This window comes from Nerophis lumbriciformis, linkage group LG08 (assembly GCF_033978685.3).
Source record: "Nerophis lumbriciformis linkage group LG08, RoL_Nlum_v2.1, whole genome shotgun sequence".
Classification (NCBI taxonomy): Eukaryota; Metazoa; Chordata; class Actinopteri; order Syngnathiformes; family Syngnathidae; genus Nerophis; species Nerophis lumbriciformis.
Genome location: NC_084555.2, coordinates 30347501 through 30372198, shown reverse-complemented (window position 1 = coordinate 30372198; position 24698 = coordinate 30347501). Strand labels below are relative to the sequence as shown.

Below are 24698 nucleotides of genomic sequence, written 5' to 3'. Positions count from 1 at the left end.
AGGGAGGTGTTCGGGCACATCCGACCGGTAGGAGGCCACGGGGAAGACCCAGGACACGTTGGGAAGACAATGTCCTGGGAACGCCTCGGGATCCCACGGGAGGAGCTGGACGAAGCGGCTGGGGAGAGGGAAGTCTGGGCTTCCCTGCTTAGGCTGCTGCCCCCGCCACCCGACCTCGGATAAGCGGAAAGAAGATGGATGGATGGATGGACATTACAAAAAAATATAACTGCCAAAAAGCAGACGACTCAAAGGGGTGCCTTGAGGAACACCTTAATTATGTAAATCAGAAATGTACATAATTTTAATTTACATAATTTTACCTTCAAATAGTGTGCAAGGGGCTGGGTTAGCAGCTCTGGCTTTTAGCCTCGTGGCTAGCACACGTCTCTTCTCAAATGGTCGGTCGTGAGTTGTCGCCCCGCGTGGAGTGGTGGCGGTATGGGAAGAGCAAACAAACACAATGCAAAGACTGCTACATTATCAAGGTTAAAATGTCAATAAAAATAATCTGCAGATGTGTTTACAGTGATCCAAGTTCCTCTCTCTATACAAACCCAAGGAGCACTTTGTGTTTTTCGGAATTTGCTGCAAATCTGTTTGTCTTCTGGTATTATGTCATTCCTGGGGCCGCGAGTTGAGCAACCCTGGTGTACTTACAGTATTTTGATTCAAGATATCTTGCCGTTTTTTTCCCTTTACAGCATTGATGTCATGTAAAATGTTGGCACAAGCTTCAAGTAAATGGCAATAGTTGATGTATGAGATGAATGTGCATGGTGCTGAGTTCTTCTAACTGGCAATACCATGAAAAATGACACATGGATCTGTGCCACATGCACAAAGATGAGGTATCGTAAGGATTGGCACTTTTGTTCCAGTTCACATTAGGTTTGGGAAACAAATGACACTTCTAAATTGGAGATTTTAGCTCTTTAAAATGCTTATCTTTTTCGGTCAAAGGTCTGGTTGCTGGTAGGTTTCTCAAAGCTGCACTTTTCAAATGGCACTTTGCAAATGTTGGCATTTTAACAAAACAAACAAAAAGAAAACAATGCTGGATGAGGTTGTGTGGTTTGGGTACTATGGCAACCAGTGGGAAAACCAGTCGCCCCGTGTTCAATATACATGTCTGCTAACAAGAAACCCTTCCTGCTGACCACTCAGGATGGCTTCTCTATGTTTGGATGGATAAAGGAAGTCTAGAAAAAGGCTAAGTGAGCACGGAGAGAAGTTTTCTCCTGACTAACTTCTCAAAGTCGAGTTTGAGCCTCGGGAATATAGATCTCGATGCTGTCCGCTCGCTCTGACGATGAGTTCTGCCGAAAGGAGGCGGCCCGCTTGGCTGCCATGAGGCGTCGCCGAGCCTCCTGCCGGTGCCTGTCAGGCAGGTCCAAGGATTTCTCCCTTGTCATCAGACTCTTCTGTCGACTTGTCTTCTTTGGTACAGGAGCTGCAGGCTTTGGGGAAGTGGGGACAAAAACAGGACGCTAATTAGGTGGTGCTTTTAGAACATGTTCAGCGCTTTGTCTGGATCAAACAAGCCGCCCAAATCCAGAGTTGAAAAACAAAAATTACATTGTCCTCCAATTTTCTTTCAACCCTCCACTAATTACTTTCACACAATCTCTTATCTGAGATGGAACTGAGCTTTTTACAATAGGAGAAAATTAATTCAGTCATATTTTAGCATCGTGTAGTCCACATTCATCTGTTGATGAAAAGTAAGATTCACCAGGGAGCAGGTGAAGCATATCATGGTTGACTAACAGGGTATTCCAGGTAGGAGGTCCAACAAACTCTGAGTCTAAACCTTAAGTCTGAGTTGATTTAACCTAACTCTCTGAGAGTCTAGTTAAAGTTAAAGTACCAATGATTGTCACACACACACTAGGTGTGGCGAAATCATTCTCTGCATTTGACCCATCACCCTTGATCACCCCCTGGGAGGTGAGGGGAGCAGTGGGCAGCAGCAGTGGCCGCGCCCGGGAATCATTTTTGGTGATTTAACCCCCAATACCAACCCTTGATGTTGAGTGCCAAGCAGGGAGGTAATGGGCCCCATTTTTATAGTCTTTGGTATGACTCGGCCGGGGTTTGAACTCACAACCTAGCGATCTCAGGGCAGACACTCTAACCACTAGGCCACTGAGTAGGTAGAACACCTGATCTGAGTTAGTTCAATCAATCTTGAGTATGATGACTCTGAGTTAAGACCACAACAAAAAGTGCTGATTCTACGATTCACCACATCAGTAGAATGTTGGACTGATTGGACACATAATTATTCCCAGTCAATGCCTAAGTTTGAATGCAGAAGTTTATTGAAAAGCGGAGGGTTGATATGGAATATAATCGCATTTTAATTAAGGTGCAATCCCAACAATGAAAAAAATCACATGGAGGCAGCTGAAAATAATATCTCTTATTTGTTTTAATTATATTTGACATGTAAAGTCAATGCAATTGCTCCACTTTTCAAAATGTGCTAGCTCAATATTAATTTACATTAGACTTGTCATGGCCATGCTACTGATTAGTATGACCGATTTTACATGGAGATTTCAACATCTTTAAATTTGGTAATGAAAACCACAACTAAGATGCATGTTAAAATCAAACAGCTGGTCTGTAATAAGTACAATACTTATAGTTTGAACTTAATAGCAAAAACTACTTCCTGAATTGGCAACACACTGTAGCCTACAGTATATACTGTATTACTGCCATTTGACATATTTTACAACTGCATGCAAAGTAATACTTGCAAATGAGACTCAAACGTGTTAGAAAATATATTACAACTGGACAGCACAGTTATCATTATCAGTAAAATACATACACATATATATATATTTATTTTTTTAAATTTTTATTTTATTTTGATATTAAACCAATTAACATTTAAAACCTCATAAACAGACACAAAAGTACCACAAATTGACTGGTATCAATTCCCAAGTACTAGAAATTGCTACTGTCTCGGTCAAATGTGAAAGGTACCCATTCTTACCAATAAGATTTTAGACAACTGCATACAATTGTCTTTGGACTAAGCCATGTCAGCCTGACCCATTTACCTTCTTCTCCGGACTGTTGATGGCCCTCCAATTGTTGCTTTTGATCTGTTGCAGCTGGTCAAACTTAACGGTGACATCATCGATGGAGAGCTGCAGCAGGTCCCAGAACCCAGCCAGGTCCTGTGAGGTAGGTCGCGGCATGGCGCTGGGGTCCTACAGGACAGGGTGAAGATGGGTGTATTTCTTTATTGTCTGTAGTATTGTTTGGCTCACAGTGATCTCAAACGTCAGCATAACTCTTCCTGGTTTATGCAATTTAACCAAGAGCCATTAGATGTCCTCATCAAACATCGATCAGAACCAATTCAAGGAACATATTAAAACTGCACATTCAAGTAAACAGAAGACAAAACAGCAATGTGTATACCACCAACCTCAAGTCCTTTACTTTTGCCAATGAACACAAATACTCCATGATGAAGTACGACAAATACGTTGAAGTGGATACAAGTTATTGAATTGTCCTTTTCATTCCTGCTGCCAAAAACAGCAGCGCTACCTCTCATTACAAAGGCTTAACAAGTCCTACTGCAACCTACAACAAACAGAAGGGCTTTTTAGTTTTGTATGGGCTTCCTTCCATTATCTTTTAAAGCAAAGTGACATCATTTAAACGTCATCCATGTGAACGCTCTTGTATTTTAAATTTCAAATCATTTAGGTCAAATATGATTGTCCTTAGACAAATATTGATTCTTATTTTTGTATAGTTTTCCACAATTATGACTTTCAAGCCATAGCTCGAGTCTATTATTTGGTGACTAAATCTAGTGCATTGCAGCTTTGTGACTAAAGGCTGCAAAGACAATCAAACGTGTGCATAACTGATTGGGAAGGCGAAAAGTTACCGTTATAGCACATGTGGTGTTTTTATATTTTGGTTAAAACTTACAGCAGTTGTGAGTAGGGATGATGTTTGATAAGAAATTATCGAGTGTGAGCCTATTATCGAATCCTCTTATCGAACCGATTCCTTATCGATTCTCTTATCGAGTCCAGATAGGTTGTTGTATATGGAAAAAAACACACAATATTTGGTTTAACAAAAGCTCACTTTTATTATATAAGAAAAAAATAAAATCTAAAAAATAAACAAATATTGACTGTTACCCCCATAAAAAAATAAAATAAAATAAATAAATATTGACTGTTGTTACCCAAAGTATATTAAGTGGGATTTTTCAGAAAAACAAATATATATAGTAACACAAAAACAACCTGTCTCTGTGATCACTATAGGTATATAAATAATAATATAGTGTTAAATAAAATCAGTCCCTTGGGCACAAAACTGAAAATAATACAGCTCTCCAAAAAGTGCACTTCTGCTGCTATTTGACATAACTGTTTGTTATGATGCTTTGACATTTTTGCACTTTATTTCTTTATTGAAAGAAAATTCTATGAAGAGAAAAGTTGTTTGCAAATGTGGTTACAATGCTAAAAAATGAAAAGTTAAAGCTAAAAAAAGAAATACACTTTATTGAGTTAACATTACTTCTTTATAGGGGGAAAGATGTGATGTTATGAGCTAGGGAATATAACAACTACACTACCCAGCATGCAACGGGAGTGACGAGCATGGTGGTAGCCCCGAAAAGTGTTGTTGCATGTCGTCACGCCGGCAGCTAAGAATGAGGTTATGAGCACGCTGTGAAAGTAAACGTCAAGAACTCAGCCAACACGCCTCGTCTGCATTATTTATAATTAGAGACAAACAACACATATACAGTTTGATTTTGTTTTGTGTACAAGGAAAGAAAAACAAAAGTTAAAAAAGGGAGATCATGTCATAAATGTTGCATCAATATGTATGTGCTGCGGTTGCTTTAAGAACGTTGCGACAGCTGCCGTAAAGGAGGTGCGTTGCTAGCCTGGTTGCTATGTTTCCGGTTGGTCGTAAAAGTGTTCGTCATGTGTTTGTACCGTGCTCAAATCTCTCAGTAAAGTTATTCATTGGATTAAACCTTTTGTTTTGAACTTTATTACACCTTGGAGCGCATTTTCCGGTCCATTGTTTTTCCTGCTTTCCCTATCTGGGCCTAATGACTGAGCTATGTGACGTCATTTCTTGTGATGTCCTACGGGGCATTTCCGGTCGGAACAGGATTCGTTCTCAGGGATTCGAATAAAGAACCAACTCTTTTCTTTACAATAGTGGTCTCGATAACGGGCACCGGTTCTCAAAAAGGGATTTGAGTCCGAGGACTCAGTTCTTTTCTTATCGAACAACCGGGGAAATCCGTTTCGAGTATCATCCCTAGTTGTGAGTTTGTCACTGCTTCTGATTTGAACTGTAAGTCTAGGCCAGGGGTCAAATCCAGCCCGGGAATGACACCATGCGGGCCCCCCGAGTTCAATTTCCAACTTGGGAGAACTTTTGTGCAGCAAATTCCTAAAAAAACAAGATTGTTCCTGCCGTATAGAAGAAATTGGATCACTGTAAACACATTGCCTTGCATTGACATTTTAACTTTGCCAGCAAACATAGAACACGGGGGTCCGACCTTGTGATTTACATAACTGAGGCGTTCCTCAAGGCAACCCTTTAAGTCCTCTACTTTGTGGCAGTTCAAAATGTATTTCATAATGTGATTTATTTACCCAATGTGTTACTGCAGCTTGTTTACTTCAGATGCAGTCAGTGCATCATTTGTTCATCGTATTTAGTCATACTAGTTGCGTTCCTCATGGTTCTATTTTTAGGTCCTCTCTTTTCATCATTTGGGCTATGCAACTGGTGGCGAGTTCAGTTAAAAAAAACTTGTAAAACATTTTTGCAGCAGATTTCTAAAAATACCAGAGTGCTGTTATAAAGATAATCTTTGACTAGCTTTTTTAAAGAAGATGCTAAAACAGCAGAGAGCTCCTGCAACTCTGATACATCAAATAAACCAAAATGAAAAGTCCCATGGAAGCTGGTCCTCTGAAAAATACAAAATAAGAGTAATAGCGAAGGGAGAAGTGCACCCCCTACGGTCCTTATCTTTCTGGAAATGTGGCCACAAAAAAAATTAGTTGAATATCCCTAGTTTAGGCGAATATTAGGTTTGTTTGACCGTTTTTATGTATGTAAACAAAACAAAAGTAAACTGTATAATCATGTTTTAGTTGTGTATATTGTTCCTTGGATCAGATTCTATTCAATCGTAGCAATGCTCTTGCTCTCATCATAGGATGATGACACGGGGTGTCCCGATCCGATATTGAAATTGGTCTGATATCGGCAAAAAAACGGCTTGCATCTGAAATCTCTGATATAAGCGCCAATACAAGCAGTCTTTCAGTGAGTTTACTTGTACAAAGCTGGACAGACAATTAACATGTAAATGTCCTCCAATAAACACACAAGGTTGGTCTTTTCTTGTATTTTAGTCATATCAAAAAGGTGAACATGGTAGGCTATAGGCCAATAGGAACAAGCAGTTACAAAACAGCTAAGCACACAATAACACGCAAGCTAATAATAAGTGTCCATAATTGAACAATATTACAGTATAAAACACATTTATCAATATAAACAAATATTAAATAATTTTATTTGCATATTACTTACAGTACCGGTACATATACAAATGATTCAAGCAGAAGCATATTAGAAAGTAACTCGTGACAAACGTGATCACACCATGGGCTTAATGTAATGAATTATTGTGACCACTAGATGTCACCCAAAAAATAATTACCATTTCACTTTAACTTAAAGACAGCATCAGTCATTTGTCCACGGTTAATAATGAATAGGTTAGTGTTTTGCATACCTACGACAATTCTCTGAGTAGTTTCACTTGATCAAGCTTTTTCTAACATTCAACACTACACAATTGTAAAATGATGTATGATTGGTGCTGATATCGTATCAGGTCAATATCGGCAGAGGTGGGTAGAGTAGCCAGAAATTGTACTCAAGTAAGAGTACTGTTACTTTACGGATTTATTACTCAAGTAAAAGTAAGGAGTAGTCACCCAAATATTTACTTGAGTAAAAGTAAAAAGTATGTTGTGAAAAAACTACTCAAGTACTGAGTAAATGATGAGTAACCTGTTCGTTTAATGATGACGGCAACAAATAATGCACAAAAACATAAAAATAGCAATGAGCAAATTCAGAGCCAGGAATATCTCTTAAGCAACTAAAACAATAATATATTAAATAATAATACATTAAAATAAAAAATTAAGGCAAATTGAGCCACAATAACTTAACAGCACCATAGGCTCAGTAGGCATTCATTGATTGATTGATTGAAACTTGTATTAGTAGATTGCACACTACAGTACATATTCTGTACAATTGACCACTAAATGCATTAATCAATTACTTAATAAATGACCAAGTCGAGGTGATCAACCTCATATATATATATATATATATATATATATATATATATATATATATATATATATATATATATATATATATATATATATATATATATATATAATTTATATATAATTTATTTTGCCGTTTTTGTTCACATGTTAAAGGTGTTTTAATGAATATACATGCATGTTTAACATATAGATTTCTTTCTTTCATGAAGACAAGAATATAAGTTGGTGTATTACCTGATTCTGATGACTTGCATTGATTGTAATCAGACAGTAGTGCTGATAACGTCCACGTTTTCAAATGGAGGAGAAAAAAAGTTCCTCCTTTCTGTCTAATACCACATGAAAGTGGTTGGTTTTTGGCATCTTATTTGTCCAGCTTCCATATTCGTTTTTATACACTTTACAAGAAATACATTGGCGGCAAACTCCGTAGCTTGCTAGCTTGTTTGCGCTGGCTTTCGGAGACTCTTATTTGGTTAGCGCAGGCGCAATGGAACGACACTTTTATTGTGAAGACAGGAACTGTGCGGTCAGTCTTTAGGCTTTTGACGGGGGGTACGGTTGAAATAAAAAAGTGTCTTTTTTCCTTCACACTTTTGATTGATTGATTGAAACTTTTATTAGAAGATTGCACAGTACAGTACATATTCCGTACAATTGACCACTAAATGGTAACACCCCAATAAGTTTTTCAACTTGTTTAAGTCGGGGTCCACGTGTGACGGTCATGTGACCGCCTGGCTCTGTTTGATTGGTCCAACGTCACCAGTGACTGCATCTGATTGGTGAAACGGAGTCAAACGTCACCACTGACTGCATCTGATTGGTGAAACGCAGGCATGCGATAGATCCTACTTTGAAGGTCTGTCTGACAAACCAAAACAAACAAAGTGTGCATTAACAGATCGATAAAAATCAGTAGCGAGTAGCGAGCTGAATGTAGATAAATGGAGCGCAGTAAAAGTAGCGTTTCTTCTCTATAAATATACTCAAGTAAAAGTAAAAGTATGGTGCATTAAAACTACTCTTAGAAGTACAATTTATCCCAAAAGTTACACAAGTAGATGTAACGGAGTAAATGTAGCGTGTTACTACCCACCTCTGAATATCGGTATTAGGGTTGTATGGTATACCCTTACTAATATAATACCGCAGTACTAATGAATTAAAAACGGTACTATACTGCCTTTGAAAAATACCGGTAGCTTTTTTTCCCCCGCATGCTACCGTGCATACAAGCACAGTGTGAAGAGGAAAAATGGCAAAAAACAGCATTTCCACTGGTTATTAAAGAGTTGCGTGAAGCGCAATATGGAGTTATTTGGGCTTCAAAACACACAATAAAAGTGATGATTTGAACACAGAACCGCCACGCTGCAAGCGCTGCTTTAAAACATGCCTCGCCAAAGGTCGCGATTAGTATTACCACCTTTGCTGCAAACTAAATTAAACAATAAATAACAAACAATCCGGAATTTGTGTTTTATCTTTAAAGATGTGTGTTTTACCTGCTCCATGTCTTATAGCCATGATATTGTTTTTAGTATTGACTAATAATTGTATTTGTCTTAAAGCATAGACCAAGAGTGGCAACCATAAATCATTTAATACAATGTTAATAAAGCTTTTGATCACATTCTAACCTAAATCTAGATAATGGCAGACTATAATGGTGAGTCAAAGTAAATTGTACTTTGAGTGCAATAAGAAACATGTGTTTAATGTATTGAAATATTTTAAGGCAACGTGTGGAGTTACCCAGGGTTCGGTTCTTGGCCCTGCACTCTTTAGTATCTACATGCTGCCGCTAGGCGACATCATACGCAAATACGGTGTTAGCTTTCACTGTTATGCTGATGACACCCAACTCTACATGCCCCTAAAGCTACCCAACACACCGGATTGTAGTCAGCTGGAGGCGTGTCTTAATGAAATTAAACAATGGATGTCCGCTAACTTCTTGCAACACAACGCCAAGAAAACGGAAATGCTGATTATCGGTCCTGCTAGACACCGACATTTATTTAATAATACCACCTTAACATTTGACAACCAAACAATTACACAAGGCGACTCAGTAAAGAATCTGGGTATTATCTTCGACCCAACTCTCTCGTTTGAGTCACACATTAAGAGTGTTACTAAAACGGCCTTCTTTCATCTCCGTAATATCGCTAAAATTCGTTCCATTTTGTCCACTAGCGACGCTGAGATCATTATTCATGCATTCGTTACGTCTCGTATCGATTACTGTAACGTATTATTTTCGGGTCTCCCTATGTCTAGCATTAAAAGATTACAGTTGGTACAAAATGCGGCTGCTAGACTTTTGACAAGAACAAGAAAGTTTGATCATATTACGCCTATACTGGCTCACCTGCACTGGCTTCCTGTACACTTAAGATGTGACTTTAAGGTTTTACTACTTACGTATAAAATACTTAACGGTCTAGCTCCATCCTATCTTGCCAATTGTATTGTACCATATGTCCCGGCAAGAAATCTGCGTTCAAAGAACTCCGGCTTATTAGTGATTCCCAGAGCCCAAAAAAAGTCTGCGGGCTATAGAGTGTTTTCTATTCGGGCTCCAGTACTATGGAATGCCCTCCCGGTAACAGTTAGAGATGCTACCTCAGTCGAAGCATTTAAGTCCCATCTTAAAACTCATTTGTATACTCAAGCCTTTAAATAGACCCCCTTTTTAGACCAGTTGATCTGCCGTTTCTTTTCTTTTCTTCTCTGCCCCCCTCTCCCTTGTGGAGGGGGGGGCCATGGATGAAGTGCTGGCTGTCCAGAGTCGGGACCCGGGGTGGACCGCTCGCCTGTGCATCGGTTGGGAACATCTCTGCGCTGCTGACCCGTCTCCGCTCGGGATGGTTTCCTGCTGGCCCCACTATGGACTGGACTCTCACTATTATGTTAGATCCACTATGGACTGGACCTTCACAATATTATGTCAGACCCACTCGACATCCATTGCTTTTGGTCTCCCCTAGAGGTGGGGGGTTACCCACATATGCGGTCCTCTCCAAGGTTTCTCATAGTCATTCACATTGACGTCCCACTGGGGTGAGTTTTTCCTTGCCCTTATGTGGGCTCTGTACCGCGGATGTCGTTGTGGCTTGTGCAGCCCTTTGAGACACTTGTGATTTAGGGCTATATAAATAAACATTGATTGATTGATTGATTTTCTGTTAAAATTAAACCAATAATGACATTTGCTGTGGTTACCTTTATTTTAAAACTATTGAAAAGTATCGATATGCATTTTGGTATCGGTACCCGTACCAAAATGTTGATATTAGGACAACCCTAATCGGTATCGGCCAATGCTTAAGGCTCCAATATCGGTATCGTATTGGAAGTGAAAAAGTTGGAAAATCGGAACACCCCTAATGATGACAGCACTGATCTGACCTATGACTTTGACACCCTCACCTATCTTGTGGCAGTCAAAATCAAGACAACAAGGTGGTGTCAAATAACCGCACATGCACACACACGCACACACACACTTACCAAATTTTGCTGACACAACCAGTAGAATTGCTGAAATTTCTGTGACATGAGCAGTTGAGCGCTTCCCACTGCACTTCTGATTTTTCCAAGGACTGAAAAAGAGCAATGACACGTTCATTTATTTGTCACTCTCCTTACAATTATCTTTGTACCAACACCAAAGTCATATGCAGTTTTTGTCACTCACTCTCCTCCGACAGGTCATTTTCTTCAGCCTCTGCCTCCATATCCTTGCACCATCCCTCTATCCTCTTGGTCTCAGTGTGCAGCAGCTGCATGAACCAGCTACCATCTCTCCTCAGAGACGGGGAGCTACGTCCCGACTCGCCAGATGGGACAGCGTTCTCATGCGGGGTGGGGGGCTCCAGCTGCCACGTGGGCTCACTGGTGGTCTCCCGGGGACTCGGGGGTTCGGCCGTGGTACGGTAGTCCTCGCGGTAGCTAAAGAGCCCCTGGGTGCGGACGGTTCGCACAGCTCCATATTGTGTGGGTGTGTTGGGTTCTGAGTGACGCTGGAAGCCCCCGCCAAATTGCAGGCCTTTGTCCTCCATCGTGGGGAAGCCTTCTAACTCCATGTCTGCCTGCACGGCGGCGGTCACACTATTGGAGCGCTTGAAGCGGCCTTGCCTGAAGGTGTTAAAAAGCATGGTGGAACATGTGTTTTCTCCCAAACAAGAAACAAAATGAACAAAATAAATATTTAACAGTGCAAAAGCCAGTACATTACCCTTTCTTGTCATCCTCCACCTGGATCCCAACAGAATGGTATTCCCGGGAGCCTTTGCTTTCAGATTCCGAATCTGTGGCAGCTTCCACCTAATGCACAGAAATGATACAAGGCCACATTTGCTGTCATTGTGTGCAGTAGCTACAGTACCACCCTCCCAGTGCTTGTGTCTTTATTGAACTGGGACTGGACTTAAATGTGCAAAGCTTTTAAAGAAATATTCGATGATTTATGGAAGTTGAAAAAGCAACAAGATTTATTTCCACAAGTTATCTGAACCGAAAGAAATAAGGCTGATACAACTCTAATAAATCATGTTTGTTGTATTCTCACCACTGACTGGTGTCTATTTTAAAAAGGGCCTATGTCAATTTCCCTCCTTTCTGACTTATAAATCAGTTCCTCCAGGAAATTGGGATGTCGCGATGACACCAATTCATGCAAATTCAAAGAATCCCTGCGAATCATGGGCAGCCTCCCAATATTGTACAAAGCCTGCAACAAAATAATCTTACGGTACATTAAACATGTTTCTTATTGCAATCGAAGAACAATTTTGTCCTTAAATAAAATAGTGAACATATTAGACAAAACTTGTCTTTTAGTAGTAAGTAAACAAATAAAGGCTCCTAATTTGTCTGCTGACATATGCAGTAACATATTGTGTCATTTATCATTCTATTTTGTCAAAATTATGAGGGAGAAGCTGTAATCCACTTGTTCATTTACTGTTAATATCTGGTTACTTTCTCTTTTAACATGTTCTATCTGCACTTCTGTTAAAATATAATAATCACTTATTCTTCTGTTGTTTCGATACTTTACATTAGTTTTGGATGATACCACAAATGTATGTATCGATCCGATACCAAGTAGTTACAGGATCATACATTGGTCATATTCAAAGTCCTAATGTGTCCAGGGACCATATTTGCCAACCCTCCCAATTTTTCCGGGATACTCCCGAATTTCAGTGCCCTTCCCGAAAATCTCTCGGGGCAACCATTCTCCCGAATTTCTCCCGATTTTCACCCGAACAACAATATTGAGGGCATGCCGTAATAGCACTGCCTTTAGCGTTCTCTACAACCTGTCGTCGCGTCCGTTTTTTCTCCATACAAACAGCGTGCCGGCCCAGTCACATGTTGTATGAGGCTTCTGCAGACACACGTAAGTAACTGCAAGACATACTTGATCAACAGCCATACAGGTCACACTGAGGGTGGCCGTATAAACAACTTTAACACTGTTACAAATATGCGCCACACTGTGAACCCACACCAAACACATTTCGGGAGAACATCCGCACCGTAACACAACATAAACACAACAGAACAAATACCCAAAATCCCTTGCAGCCCTAACTCTTCCGGGCTACAATATACACCCCCGCTACCACCAAACCCTGCTCCTCCCAACTCGGCCCACCTCAACTCCGCCCCCCCACACCTCAACCCCGCCCCCGCCCCCATCTCCCAAATTCGGAGGTCTCAAGATTGGCAAGTATGCCAGGGACGTATTTCCCTAGTGTATAAACATAATATGAATTATTTTAAAAGGAAAAAAGATTTTGAGACAATAAAAAATATCGATGTAATCATAGTAGTATCGACTAGATACGCTATTGTACTTGGTATCATTACAGTGGATGTCAGGTGTAGATCCACCCATGGCATTCGTTTACATTCAGGGTACTAGCTTGCTGTTAGCAGTTAGCTATCGTATCCTCCTACGGTGTGCAGTGAAGCATGTTTAGCTATTCCTCGTCCTGCAGGGATGATACTTGTAAGAAACGTACTTTATTCGTCGCCATGGAGGCGAGGATTAGTGATTTAGAAGTAGCTAAAATACTGCAGACTGCGAATGGACGTTAGCCGCTAGCTATGTCTTAAAGCACCTTTTCCTGAGGGCGTTACTTTATCTTTAGTTTTTAGGACAAAATGTGTCCATTCTCCCTTTTCTGTCTACACACATTGTGTGTTTGTAACTATTCTGTGATTGTGCGCTGCCAAACATGCTCCTCTGCATGCAAAACCAGCAATGTCATGAAGTGCCTGGGAACCGGTACTTTTCAAACAGTGTATAGTACCGTTTTTGATTCAATAGTACCGCGATACTATACCAGTACCGGTATGCCGTACAACCCTACAACTGTTTAATCAAAATTTGTGTTTATTTATCGTGTAAAAGAAAGGCGGGAACAGAAACATGTAACAAAATATTAACTAATTTTTTGCTCAAACGGCATCATCGGCATTCTCCCGCGTAGCTCAAACTGACTTCCTTTTCCTGTCTATAGCGCTAAGCCTTCTGGGTAGCCTCCTGTAGTATATAAACATTTGCTTCCCAGTTTACATGTATACTTATTCAACATTTATTTATCCAGGATAAGACATATTTTCATTTGCAATGCCGACCTAGCAAAGAGGCAGTATTTACATGACAGAGATGTTGACGTGTGATGATAATAAGAATTGCCGCTAAAGATCACTTTCAACTTTTCACTGATGCTCCTAATGTTTGGCAGTAAATGAGTTGGGACATAAATGAATGTACGTATAAGATGGACAAACAGTTTTCAAGCGTAAAACATACACATAAAATGTCTTCAACTTGTGAACAACAGAGCAAAGAGCAGACAAAAAGGAATACTTTGGTGGTGTTTCTAATTATTACTGATATCAGTTATAGTAAATTACAACAGTAATCATTGAAAAAAAGGAACCTTTTTCCGAAACTTTCTGAAAAAGCTGTCGCTAATTCAGGCATTTTAGACGGTCGTCTAACAAAGTGGTTCTCAACCTTTTTTCAGTGATGTACCCCCTGTGAACATTTTTTTTAATTCAAGTACCCCCTAATCAGAGCAAAGCATTTTTGGTTGAAAAAAAGAGATAAAGACGTAAAATACAGCACTATGTCATCAGTTTCTGATTTATTAAATTGTATAACAGTGCAAAATATTGCTCATTTGTAGTGGTCTTTCTTGAACTATTTGGAAAAAAATATATAAAAATAACTAAAAACTTGTTGAAAAATAAACAAGTGATTCAATTATAAATAAAGATTTCTACACAAAGAAGTAATCATCAACTTAAAGTGCCCTCTTTGGGGATTGTAATAGAGATCCATCTGGATTCATGAACTTAATTCTAAACATTTCTTCACAAAAAAAGAAATCTTTAACATCAATATTTATGGGACATGTCCACAAAAAATCTAGCTGTCAACACTGAATATTGCATTGTTGCATTGTAATGAATGGAATAGCCTACTTGATTTGATGTTCAGTTTATGAACTTACATTCATATTTTGTTGAAGTATTATTCAATAAATATATTTATGAAGGATTTTTGAATTGTTGCTATTTTTAGAATATTTAAAAAAAATCTCACGTACCCCTTGGCATACCTTCAAGTACCCCCAGGGGTACGCGTACCCCCATTTGAGAACCACTGGTCTAACACAACAGGCATCAGTCAATAAAGCCTGTGAAATCCTGGAGGCACTGATAAATGTTGTTACAATGTTTGATAACTGTGTTAAATCGTAAGTATTGGATGCCTCTGCCCACAGGGTTTTGGAGTATGTTTTCAGTGACTTCACAGGTTGACAAATGATATGGTCATTTTTAGACATATTATGTCAGAAAGTTTCCTCCCCTTCTGCCGAGCCCACACAGCTGAGAGTGTTCCCGCTGGAACTTTGGTTATTTTTGTCTCATGCTCTCCCGCCTGGCCAGCTCTGTCTATAAAATAAACACAAACAAAATTATTATTTGTCTATGACATTTAGACTACGACGAAATTAGATTAGTCGCTGAACTCTGACAGAAAAAGGCGGCAACATTGCGACATTACGACTTAGTTTGAGGAAACACACCGTCATGCAACATGCAGTGACATAAATGCTGTTAAAAAGCATTTTTTGATGCTGCGCTGTATCGATCCTAGAGTGGGCAGGTGTACCCATACTTGCCAGCCCTCCCGAATTTTCCGGGAGACTCCCGAATTTCAGTGCCTCTCCCGAAAATCTCCCGGGACAACCATTCTCCCGAAAATTTCCTGATTTCCCGCCGGACAACTATGTTGGGGGCGTGCCTTAAAGGCATTGCCTTTAGCGTCGTCTCTCACCTGAAAAGGAGACTATTATGTATGTCTCCGTTATCCATAGGTTTATCTATAACCCATAAAGTAGGCAGGCACGGAGCTATTTCTCAGCGTGTGTTTATTTCAGCCGGCACGTTAATACACTGACACACAACATCCACAAGGCGGCGGCAACGCAGTATTATGGGCCACCTTGCAAGCAACATTCCGTTCTCATTTGCGGATGTTTTCAACAAATCCGTGAAGGATTTGTTCCCGGATTCAGACATCGCTCGCCAGTACTCAAATGGCAGAACAAAACCTACTCAAATAGTGAAAGTTAAGTGTTATTTTCTTTTAAAGTAAGCAGCAAGTACAGTACAGTTAGTAGAACAACTGTGTTTTCATTACTGTTTACTGTACTATATATATATATATATATATATATATATATATATATATATATATATATATATATATATATATATATATATATATATATTAAAAAAAAAAGAAGAAAAAAAAGATATATATATATATATATATATATATATATATATATATATATATATATATATATATATATATATATATATAAGAAATACTTTAATTTCAGTGAATTCCAGCTATAAATATACTCCTCCCTCTTAACCCCGCCCCCCGCCCCCCGGCCCCATCCACCCCCCACCCCCCAATCTCCCGAATTCGGAGGTCTCAAGGTTATTTCAGCCGGCACGTTAATACGTTAATGTTGTGACTGACAAATCTGTATATTGTTTATGAAGTTTATTTTTGACAAAGGCTAAAAAAAAATAATGGTGATGTTCGTCTTCAAGATAGATGTTTGAACAGAGTACAGTTTGAAAAGATAAACTGTTACACTTTTGGAGAGGGTGGTATGTGGTTTCATTTGCAATCTGAGAACACCTTCGTAACGGACATCGAGAAGACAAAAAAGCGGGTAGTAAAAGGGACTTTGGAGCCAAATAGAGGCAGCATTTACACCAAAGCATATTTAATACATATTATCGAGACCAGAGGTCTTTAACAGGTGGTCCGTGACCCATTGGGGTTCCGCAGAGGTACTGCAGGGGGATCAAAAAATATTTGTGTGTTTAGATATGAACATGAATATTATATACATGTTATCATGTAAGAGCAATTAGTTGCCACGTAGTGAATAGCGGGCCTAGCTGTTAGCTGGCGATTAGCATGCTAGTGGCCAGCTAGCATGTAGCGTACTAGTTGCCAGCTAACATTTAGCGGCCCTCGCTGCCAGATAGCCATTTGCGTACTAACTGCCAGCTGGCGATTAGCACGCTAGTGGCCAGCTAGCAATTAGCCTACTAATTTCCAGCTAGGGACTAGCACGCTCGTAAGTAAGTAAGTAAGTACATTTTAATCTGTATAGCACTACTCACAAAAAGTGCTCACAAAGTGCTTCACATGGTTAAAATACAAATAGTACAATCAAAACAAGCATACGGCATGATGCAACAACAGAAATGATAATAAAAATACAATTCAAAATAATAATAAAAGAAAATGTAATGTTATAGGAATGCACACTTAAACAAATGTGTTATTAATTGGCTTTTAAAATTGTCAACAGAAGGTGCAGCTAGTTGCTAGCCAGCTATTACTTGCGCTATACTGTGTTATTTGAATATGTTATTATTGCACAATAACAAGGTACCTTTAGGACAGTTTTAATTTAAAACACATTTGTATGCAGGATATATAAATTGAGGGTGCCAGCTCGGTATCTCCGTCAGTTTGGGGGTCCTTGGCCTGGAAAATGTTAAAGACCCCTGATCTTGACCACAAAGTGTTTTAAATGTAGATTAGACTCATCGGTCCCCTTTAAGAATCTGATAAAGCCTCTGTAGTTGTGGCCTGACTGCAGAACATCACAGAGTGAATCTCATGCATTTATTAATATAAATACATTAATCAAGACTTGCAGCAGTCTGTTCAGATCAAACAAGAGCTAAAGTTAGAGTCAATTTTGGATTTATATTCATTAGAAAGACAAACTCGCCTCTTTAATGCTAATTTCGCTGAACGAGTTAAACAGCATAGACAGATGGAGACAGGTAGATACAATACTGTATATACTTTTGGAGATATCTTTCACATGTCTGTCTCTCTTTTGATTTTCCTTTTCTCATCTTTTATCTAATTTATTTTGTTTCTTTGTGGGTTGATTATAATTTCCTGTTGCCTTGCGCTGTCTGTCCCCGCACTCCCCTGTGCACACTGAACATTTTGTGCTGGTGCCTGCAGAAGAAAGGGCTTACAAATCAAAGGTCTGGTGACACACAGTGTGGATATTGAGACATATGGTCACCGCTCAGAGGCAATGTACCATTTTGTCCCTTTGCTCACTTGAATTCACTTTTCTCTCAGTATTCCTCTGCTTTTTACACGGAACAATACCAAGAGCAGTGCATGCAAGACCTTTGGAGGAACAGGCATCCATCTTCGGCTCAGTTTCTTTTTATCACTGTGAGAGTAAGTTTGAAATATGATGACCACAAAATGCAAGAAAATATATCAACTCTACAGCGTGAAGTGCAGAGTAAAAAAGCTGGGTAGCAACAACTTTGTATTTGGTCACAGTCAATATAGAATATCAGCATTAATAACACCAATATTGTTTTTTGGTAACAAGTAATCTAATTATTACTATTTTACGCAGGACAGGAGCTGCATAAAATATGTTTTTTTTTATTCTGACATGAGTAAAACTACACAAATAGAGCAGGCAAGTCATTGTTTTTGACTGCTCGACGAAAACAACATCCGAATCTACGATTTGACTCCCTCGAATGGCCTTGACGCTATCAGGAACAGGCTGTTCTGAAAAACACCCCCGAGGACACCTCAACGATGGATGCTTTTGACCTCCCTTTTTCTCAACAACACGTGGTGTCAAACTTTGAAATCGGCCCCAGTCCACAAAAACATTTCAACATCACACCAAAGTTAATTGGGCATACATGCACGCACCCGCCCCTTCATCAACCAACGACTTCACCACTGCTTAATTCCTGGGGTTATGGATGGCTAGTAGCGCTTTATAGCAGCAGGCTGGCCTCCAGGGCCCCAAATCCCTCCCCCTCTGTTGCGAGTTGTTGTGATTATATGTAACATGTTTATGTGTGCTATGCTATGTGAGGTTTTTTCCCTTGGACTCAGTCTGGACCCCCCCCCCGAGGGTCCAGCCTTAGACTGATATTTTTTTTTACTCTTCCCCCCTTTCCCAATATCACCTTTTTCCCACCTTTTTTAAGGAGCGCCGTAAGTGGCTGATCCGTTGGCGGTCCCGTCTTGTCTCCCTGTAACGTATGTCTGCTCTTAGTTAAAGTTAAAAGTTTAAGTACCAATGATTGTCACACACACACTAGGTGTGGCGAAATTTGTCCTCTGCATTTGACCCATCCCCTTGTTCCACCCCCTGGGAGGTAAGGGGAGCAGTGGGCAGCAGCGGTGCCGCGCCCGGGAATCATTTTTGGTGATTCAACCTCCAATTCCAACACTTGATGCTGAGTGCCAAGCAGGGAGGTAATAGGTCCCATTTCTATAGTCTTTGGTATGACTCGGCCGGGGTTAGAACTCACAACCTACCGATCTCAGGGCGGACACTCAAACCACTAGGCTAGTAGTGGGACTGTGCCGAAAATGAAATTTCAGTTCTTATGTGTCTTGTACATGTTAAAGAATGGACAATAATAAAGCATCTTGATCTTGATCTTATTTGGTTGAAGGTAGAACACATTTTCATGGGAAACCAATCAGTGCCAGAGTTAGGTAGGTCATTGTTTTTTTAAATTATTATTTTCAAAATAAAGATGAATAAACATACATTCTTGAACATCACAGCTCAATCGTTGTATCGCATATAAAAAGAGTATTGCGTTATATATAAGATGAAGTTGCTAGCCAGCAGTAGTCACAGCCATAGCTATCTACTAGATGCCTGATCACAGTCTTTTAAAAGAGTCCTTTAAAGTGCATACTTCTGATTTTAAGAGGAATTCCATTCTAGGCCATGGTGAGTTCACAGAAAAATTAATTATGTCTAAAAGCCTTCCTGAAAAGTGGTATGAAGAAAGTTTGTTTGTGGTGGATTTGGTTGAAGACCAAAACAACCAGGAAAACCGATGGGCAGCTAGCTATTCATTCGGTAAAAATATACATTAATCCTGTGACGAAAAACATAGTTCTAATGGGTCAAGGCGCCTGACAGTGATAACATTGCAATGGTGAGTCCAACCAGTGAGCTTATGATGGATTTTATAGGCTCTGTTGTACAGTCTTGCCACAGGTTTAAACTTTTACTTGGCTGTTAATGACCATACAGAAAGACAATAAGATATAGTGGAAATAACTGTTGCATGTTTATACAGTACACAATTGAGACAGCTGGTGACAACCATGATCGGAATATACCATAAACAAAGTTTTTAATTGAACTTTTTCTTAGAATTGTACATGCATTTAATTTCTGGGGTGACAGTTAAGGGTTACCCCAAGGTACTTATAGTTGATACAACAGAACAATGATGGTTTGTTTTGAATGAGAGGATTTTTATGGACAGGTGTCTCCCCGGTGAATAGAAATACATACATTTTGTTATATAGACATTAATGGTTAGATGATTATATTGCAGCCACCCATGCAAAGACAGCAAGTCTGAATTAAGTATTTGATTGATGACATCAGTATCCGTACCGGACACAAAAATCACCTTATGAGAATAATTAAATGCACATTGGTGATTGTTTATATACATGAGAAAAAATAAAAGACCCAGTATACTGACTTGCGGAACTCCCAGTGAACAGCCCGGTGGTTTTGATGTTACCAGACCTACATTTACAAACCTTAACGTGAGCGACTTAGGTGCAAAGATGACGAGACCTTGGTGGTCTGTCGAGTTAAAACCAGCGTTTTTAGGATGCATGTACAGGCACTACTTTAACTTACATGTTAAGTGTCCATTACAATATGACCCAGAGCAAAGCAAACATCTCTCAACAGCATGAGCCTAGTTATTTGAAGGTTTTTCAGAAAATTTAAAGATTTTTTCTGCTTACTAATTACATCTACATTATGAAGGAAGTAATTCAATTACTTCTTTGGGGAAATAATAACAACTAAAGTAATTTTCCCAACACTGATATGGATGGATGGATGATCAAGTACAAAATATGTGTTTGATGCCGATATCGGACTGATATCTGTTATCAATATCAAAGCAAGACAAGACTACCTGCAACTTCTTTCAATACGTCTTTAGTCCTTCGAATGCTTTCATATACAGTACCTGCAGCTTGCGGGTTCTATTGCATTGTTTTGACGTCTGCTCATAAAAAATGAAGTCAATCAGAAACACATGCGGGTTGATGCGGGAGGATGATACACTGATGGTATGTTAATCCTTGTCATGCTTTGAAAGCAGCAGTTCATAATCACACTCAGTCGTGGCCAAATGATTAATTTGTAGGGCGAAGATCAAGATTTGGGTGGATGACGATGAGGGAATGACAGTTAAGTATTAGATTGATTTTCTGTATTTGTTTCAGGGAAGGACAACACATGTTTTGGTGTGAATGAGGATATGAAAACAATGTTGATATAAAGTACATTTCATTCAACTATTGCTTGTCACGTTGTCACAGCACACAGAGGTTTTGGTTTAAATACCATATTTTGCGAACAATAAGCTGCTACTTTTTTCCCACGCTTTCAACGCTGTGGCTTATAAAACGGTGAAGCTAATTTATGGAGTTTTTCCCCCCAACGGCCATAGTGTTTTGTATTCAACAAAATTGACAGAGACACTGAAAAGGTGTGTTACTGTTTGTTCTGTGGCGCCATCTTTTGAACAAGTTTTTTCACTGCAAGTGCCATGGGTTGGAAATGTACTTCCTTGAACTAGAAGTATTCGTCCATAGCGTTTCTGCTTGAATTCTTTATTCATCACTCCAAGCAATGTTTATAAGTTTTACAGTACAACTAAAACAATTCATACTCACTTAACTGTCCCATGTGTGGTGTCTGTAGGAGTGTTTTCATGCATATTTATATGGCTATCGTAATGTAATCAAGCTAGTGTTGTTAGCAATAGCGTATATGCTAACACGTTTACAAGTTTCTGTGTTAGTATTGTTGACTTATGGCATTCTTTTTGTATTGATTCAGTTTTGTGAATTCACCAAAACGTCACCGTGGAGTTATTGAGTCTGTTTAGCTGATTGGAGAGCTAGCTTCCGCAACTCGTGGGTCAATGACGATGACCTCTATTTTGTTTGATCAGCCGCTTTACTGCCGTGTTACAGGCACCGTTTGGAAACAATTAAGGTTTGTACATAAACCATTACAAAATCCTTTGTATTGTTATATATATGTGGCTTATGGTCCGGTGCGGACAGTATTAAAATAAAATAAAATAAACATTTAATTATATATTTCTTCTATAATTTTGTGGGTACGGCTTGAATATCAGTGCGTGCCTGGAAAATACAGTACTAAAAAATATTTTACAAACATTAAAATTAAACACACATTTTCATCCATTTCGGCTGCACGGTGTCTTAGTCGTAGCTAGGCTCGGAAGATCTGTGTTCAAATCTGAGTTTGGGCATCTCTGTGTAGAGTTTGCATGTTTTCCGTGTGGGTTGAGTGTTTTCTCCGGGTATTTTGGCTTCCTTTAAACATGTTAGGTTAATTTGAGACTATAAATTGTCCATAGGTGATAATATGGGTGTGAATTGTTGTCTATACATTCTATGTGTGTGTCTTACACAGGGTGTGTGTGTCGCGTCTAGTGCAGTAGAAGTAGAGAGATGTCTGTAGATAGTGCATGTTGCATAGTGCATGTTGCATGTTGCTTTCTGCTTGCTACTCTCTGCTTACAGCTACCGCCGCCAGCTAGCCCCCCTCGGGGGGTGAAAAGAGGAGCCGAGTACGTAAGTCTCCTGCTGGTACAAAGCCTCTCCACCACCAAGACTCCTTCAGTGCCTCCTCGTGGCCACACACGGATAAGGGTCTTTGCAGACCCCGAACTAAACTGAAGGGGATCTCGGAGCAGCAGTGGGCCCCAGAGACGTGGCGTATAGGCCCACCATTGTGTGGAACACGCCCTGACGCCCGTCAACCCTGCCCCAACTATGGGTAAATAGCCCCATTGCCTTGTGGGTCAGCGTATTTAGGCAAAGGCTAAGGGAGCACACCCTGACAAAAAAACATTGTGTTGGCGGTGCGCAATAGGCGGGCCTTGAAAGATTAAGGACCCGGCAACCTCCTGCAGTCATGATGGGGGGCTGGTCGTCATGGGCTCATCCACGCCACCGGGTTTACCTCATTGTGGTGAAGATAGTGCTACTGGAGAAAGCGCACCTCCTTTGGCACTTAAATATCTCCTTGCGCAGGTACCCCCTTCTGAGAACTCTATCGACCAGAACTGGAACTCTATCAGCTCAAGTCTCTCTATGAGGCAGCGGCCCAAACAATCGGCTTCAAGAGCAAGAACCACCAAGACTGGTTTGATGAAAATTCGGACACCATCCATGTCCTGTTGAAGGATATGCACAAAGCACACAGGGCAACCCTAGAGAACCCTTCATCCAGTAGCGCCAGGCAGAAATGGCAGAGAGCTCGAGGATAAGTGCAAAGGGCTGTTAAGAGGATGCAGAATGAGTGGTGGAGAAAAAAGGCACATGAAATTCAAACCTTTGCCGATAAAAATGACATGCACAACTTTTACAATGCTGTCAAGAAGACCTACGGCCCAACAAACCGCTGCATCACTCCCCTGAAAACAGCAGACGGCCTGTCAACCTTGAAGGACCAACCTAGCATCCTGCTGAGATGGGCGGAACACTTTAGCACCCTGTTGAATCGGGATTCTGATGCAGACCCCACTGTTCTAGATGAACTGCCTACACTTCCCGTCATGCACAATCTGGACGAGCCCCCAACCTTCCTGGAGGTCCGATCAGCTACCCGCTCCCTCAAAAACAACAAATCCCCCGGTAATGACAACATCCCGGCTGAACTACTGAAGCAAGGAGGATACTTCTGCACAAGAACATTGCACCAGTACATCACAAAGGTCTGGGCTGAAGAGAACGTCCCACAACAATTGAGAGACGCCAATCTTGTCACTATCTACAAGAACATGGGTGACAAGGCTGTGTGTGGCAACAGTAGGGGCATTTCACTCCTTGCTGTTGCCGGTAAAGTTCTGGCAAAAGTGATGCTCCAGAGGCTGATTAATAACATCACTGAGTCGATACTGCCTGAATCACAGTGCGGGTTTAGAAAGAATAGGAGCACAGTGGACACGATTTTCACAACTAGACAGCTGCAGGAAAAATGTAGGGAACAACATCAGGACCTATCCTTCGACACTGTTCAGAGAGAACTTCTATGGTAAGTCCTCCTCAATTTTGGCTGTCCCATTAAGTTTGTTAATATCCTCGGTCAGTTTCATGATGGAATGACTGCTCGAGTGACCATAGGAGGTCAAGAGTCTGCCCCCTTCCCTGTACATACAGGAGGAAGGCAGGGGTGTGTACTAGCACCAGTGCTTTTTAACATCTTCTTGCTATGTGTTACCATGCTTCTCCACAAGGAGATTGAGGACAGCAGCGGTGTGACAGTGGACTTTCGTCGAGATGGCAACCTCTTTAATATCAGGAGGCTTCAGGCTACCACCAAACTGCAGAGGGAGAGAATTGTTGAGATGCAGTACGCAGATGACTGTGTTCTTGTATCTCACAGCCCACAAGACCTCCAGTCTGTTCTTGCGGCTGCGGTGAGAGCGTACAGCAGGATGGGACTGACCGTCAACACCAGCAAGACGGAAGTAGTTTGCCAGTGGAGCTCCCACAAGCCATCTACATCACCTGTCTTCACTGTTTCTGGAGAACAAATAGCA

General features: G+C 40.3%; 1 protein-coding gene across 1 annotated transcript in view; it reads right to left on the bottom strand.

The window, feature by feature from the left end:
• Nucleotides 1-771: 771 nt before the first annotated feature.
• Nucleotides 772-24698, bottom strand: part of dlgap2a (discs, large (Drosophila) homolog-associated protein 2a) — a 394976-nt gene continuing 371049 nt past the window's right edge. The window contains exons 8-12 of the mRNA XM_061968624.2: nucleotides 11662-11750; nucleotides 11122-11561; nucleotides 10935-11026; nucleotides 3081-3233; nucleotides 772-1460 (exon numbers count right to left, since the gene is read on the bottom strand). Coding sequence (XP_061824608.1) covers nucleotides 1254-1460; nucleotides 3081-3233; nucleotides 10935-11026; nucleotides 11122-11561; nucleotides 11662-11750 — 981 coding nt within the window. The 3' untranslated portion in view covers nucleotides 772-1253. The remainder of the gene's footprint in view (nucleotides 1461-3080; nucleotides 3234-10934; nucleotides 11027-11121; nucleotides 11562-11661; nucleotides 11751-24698) is intronic.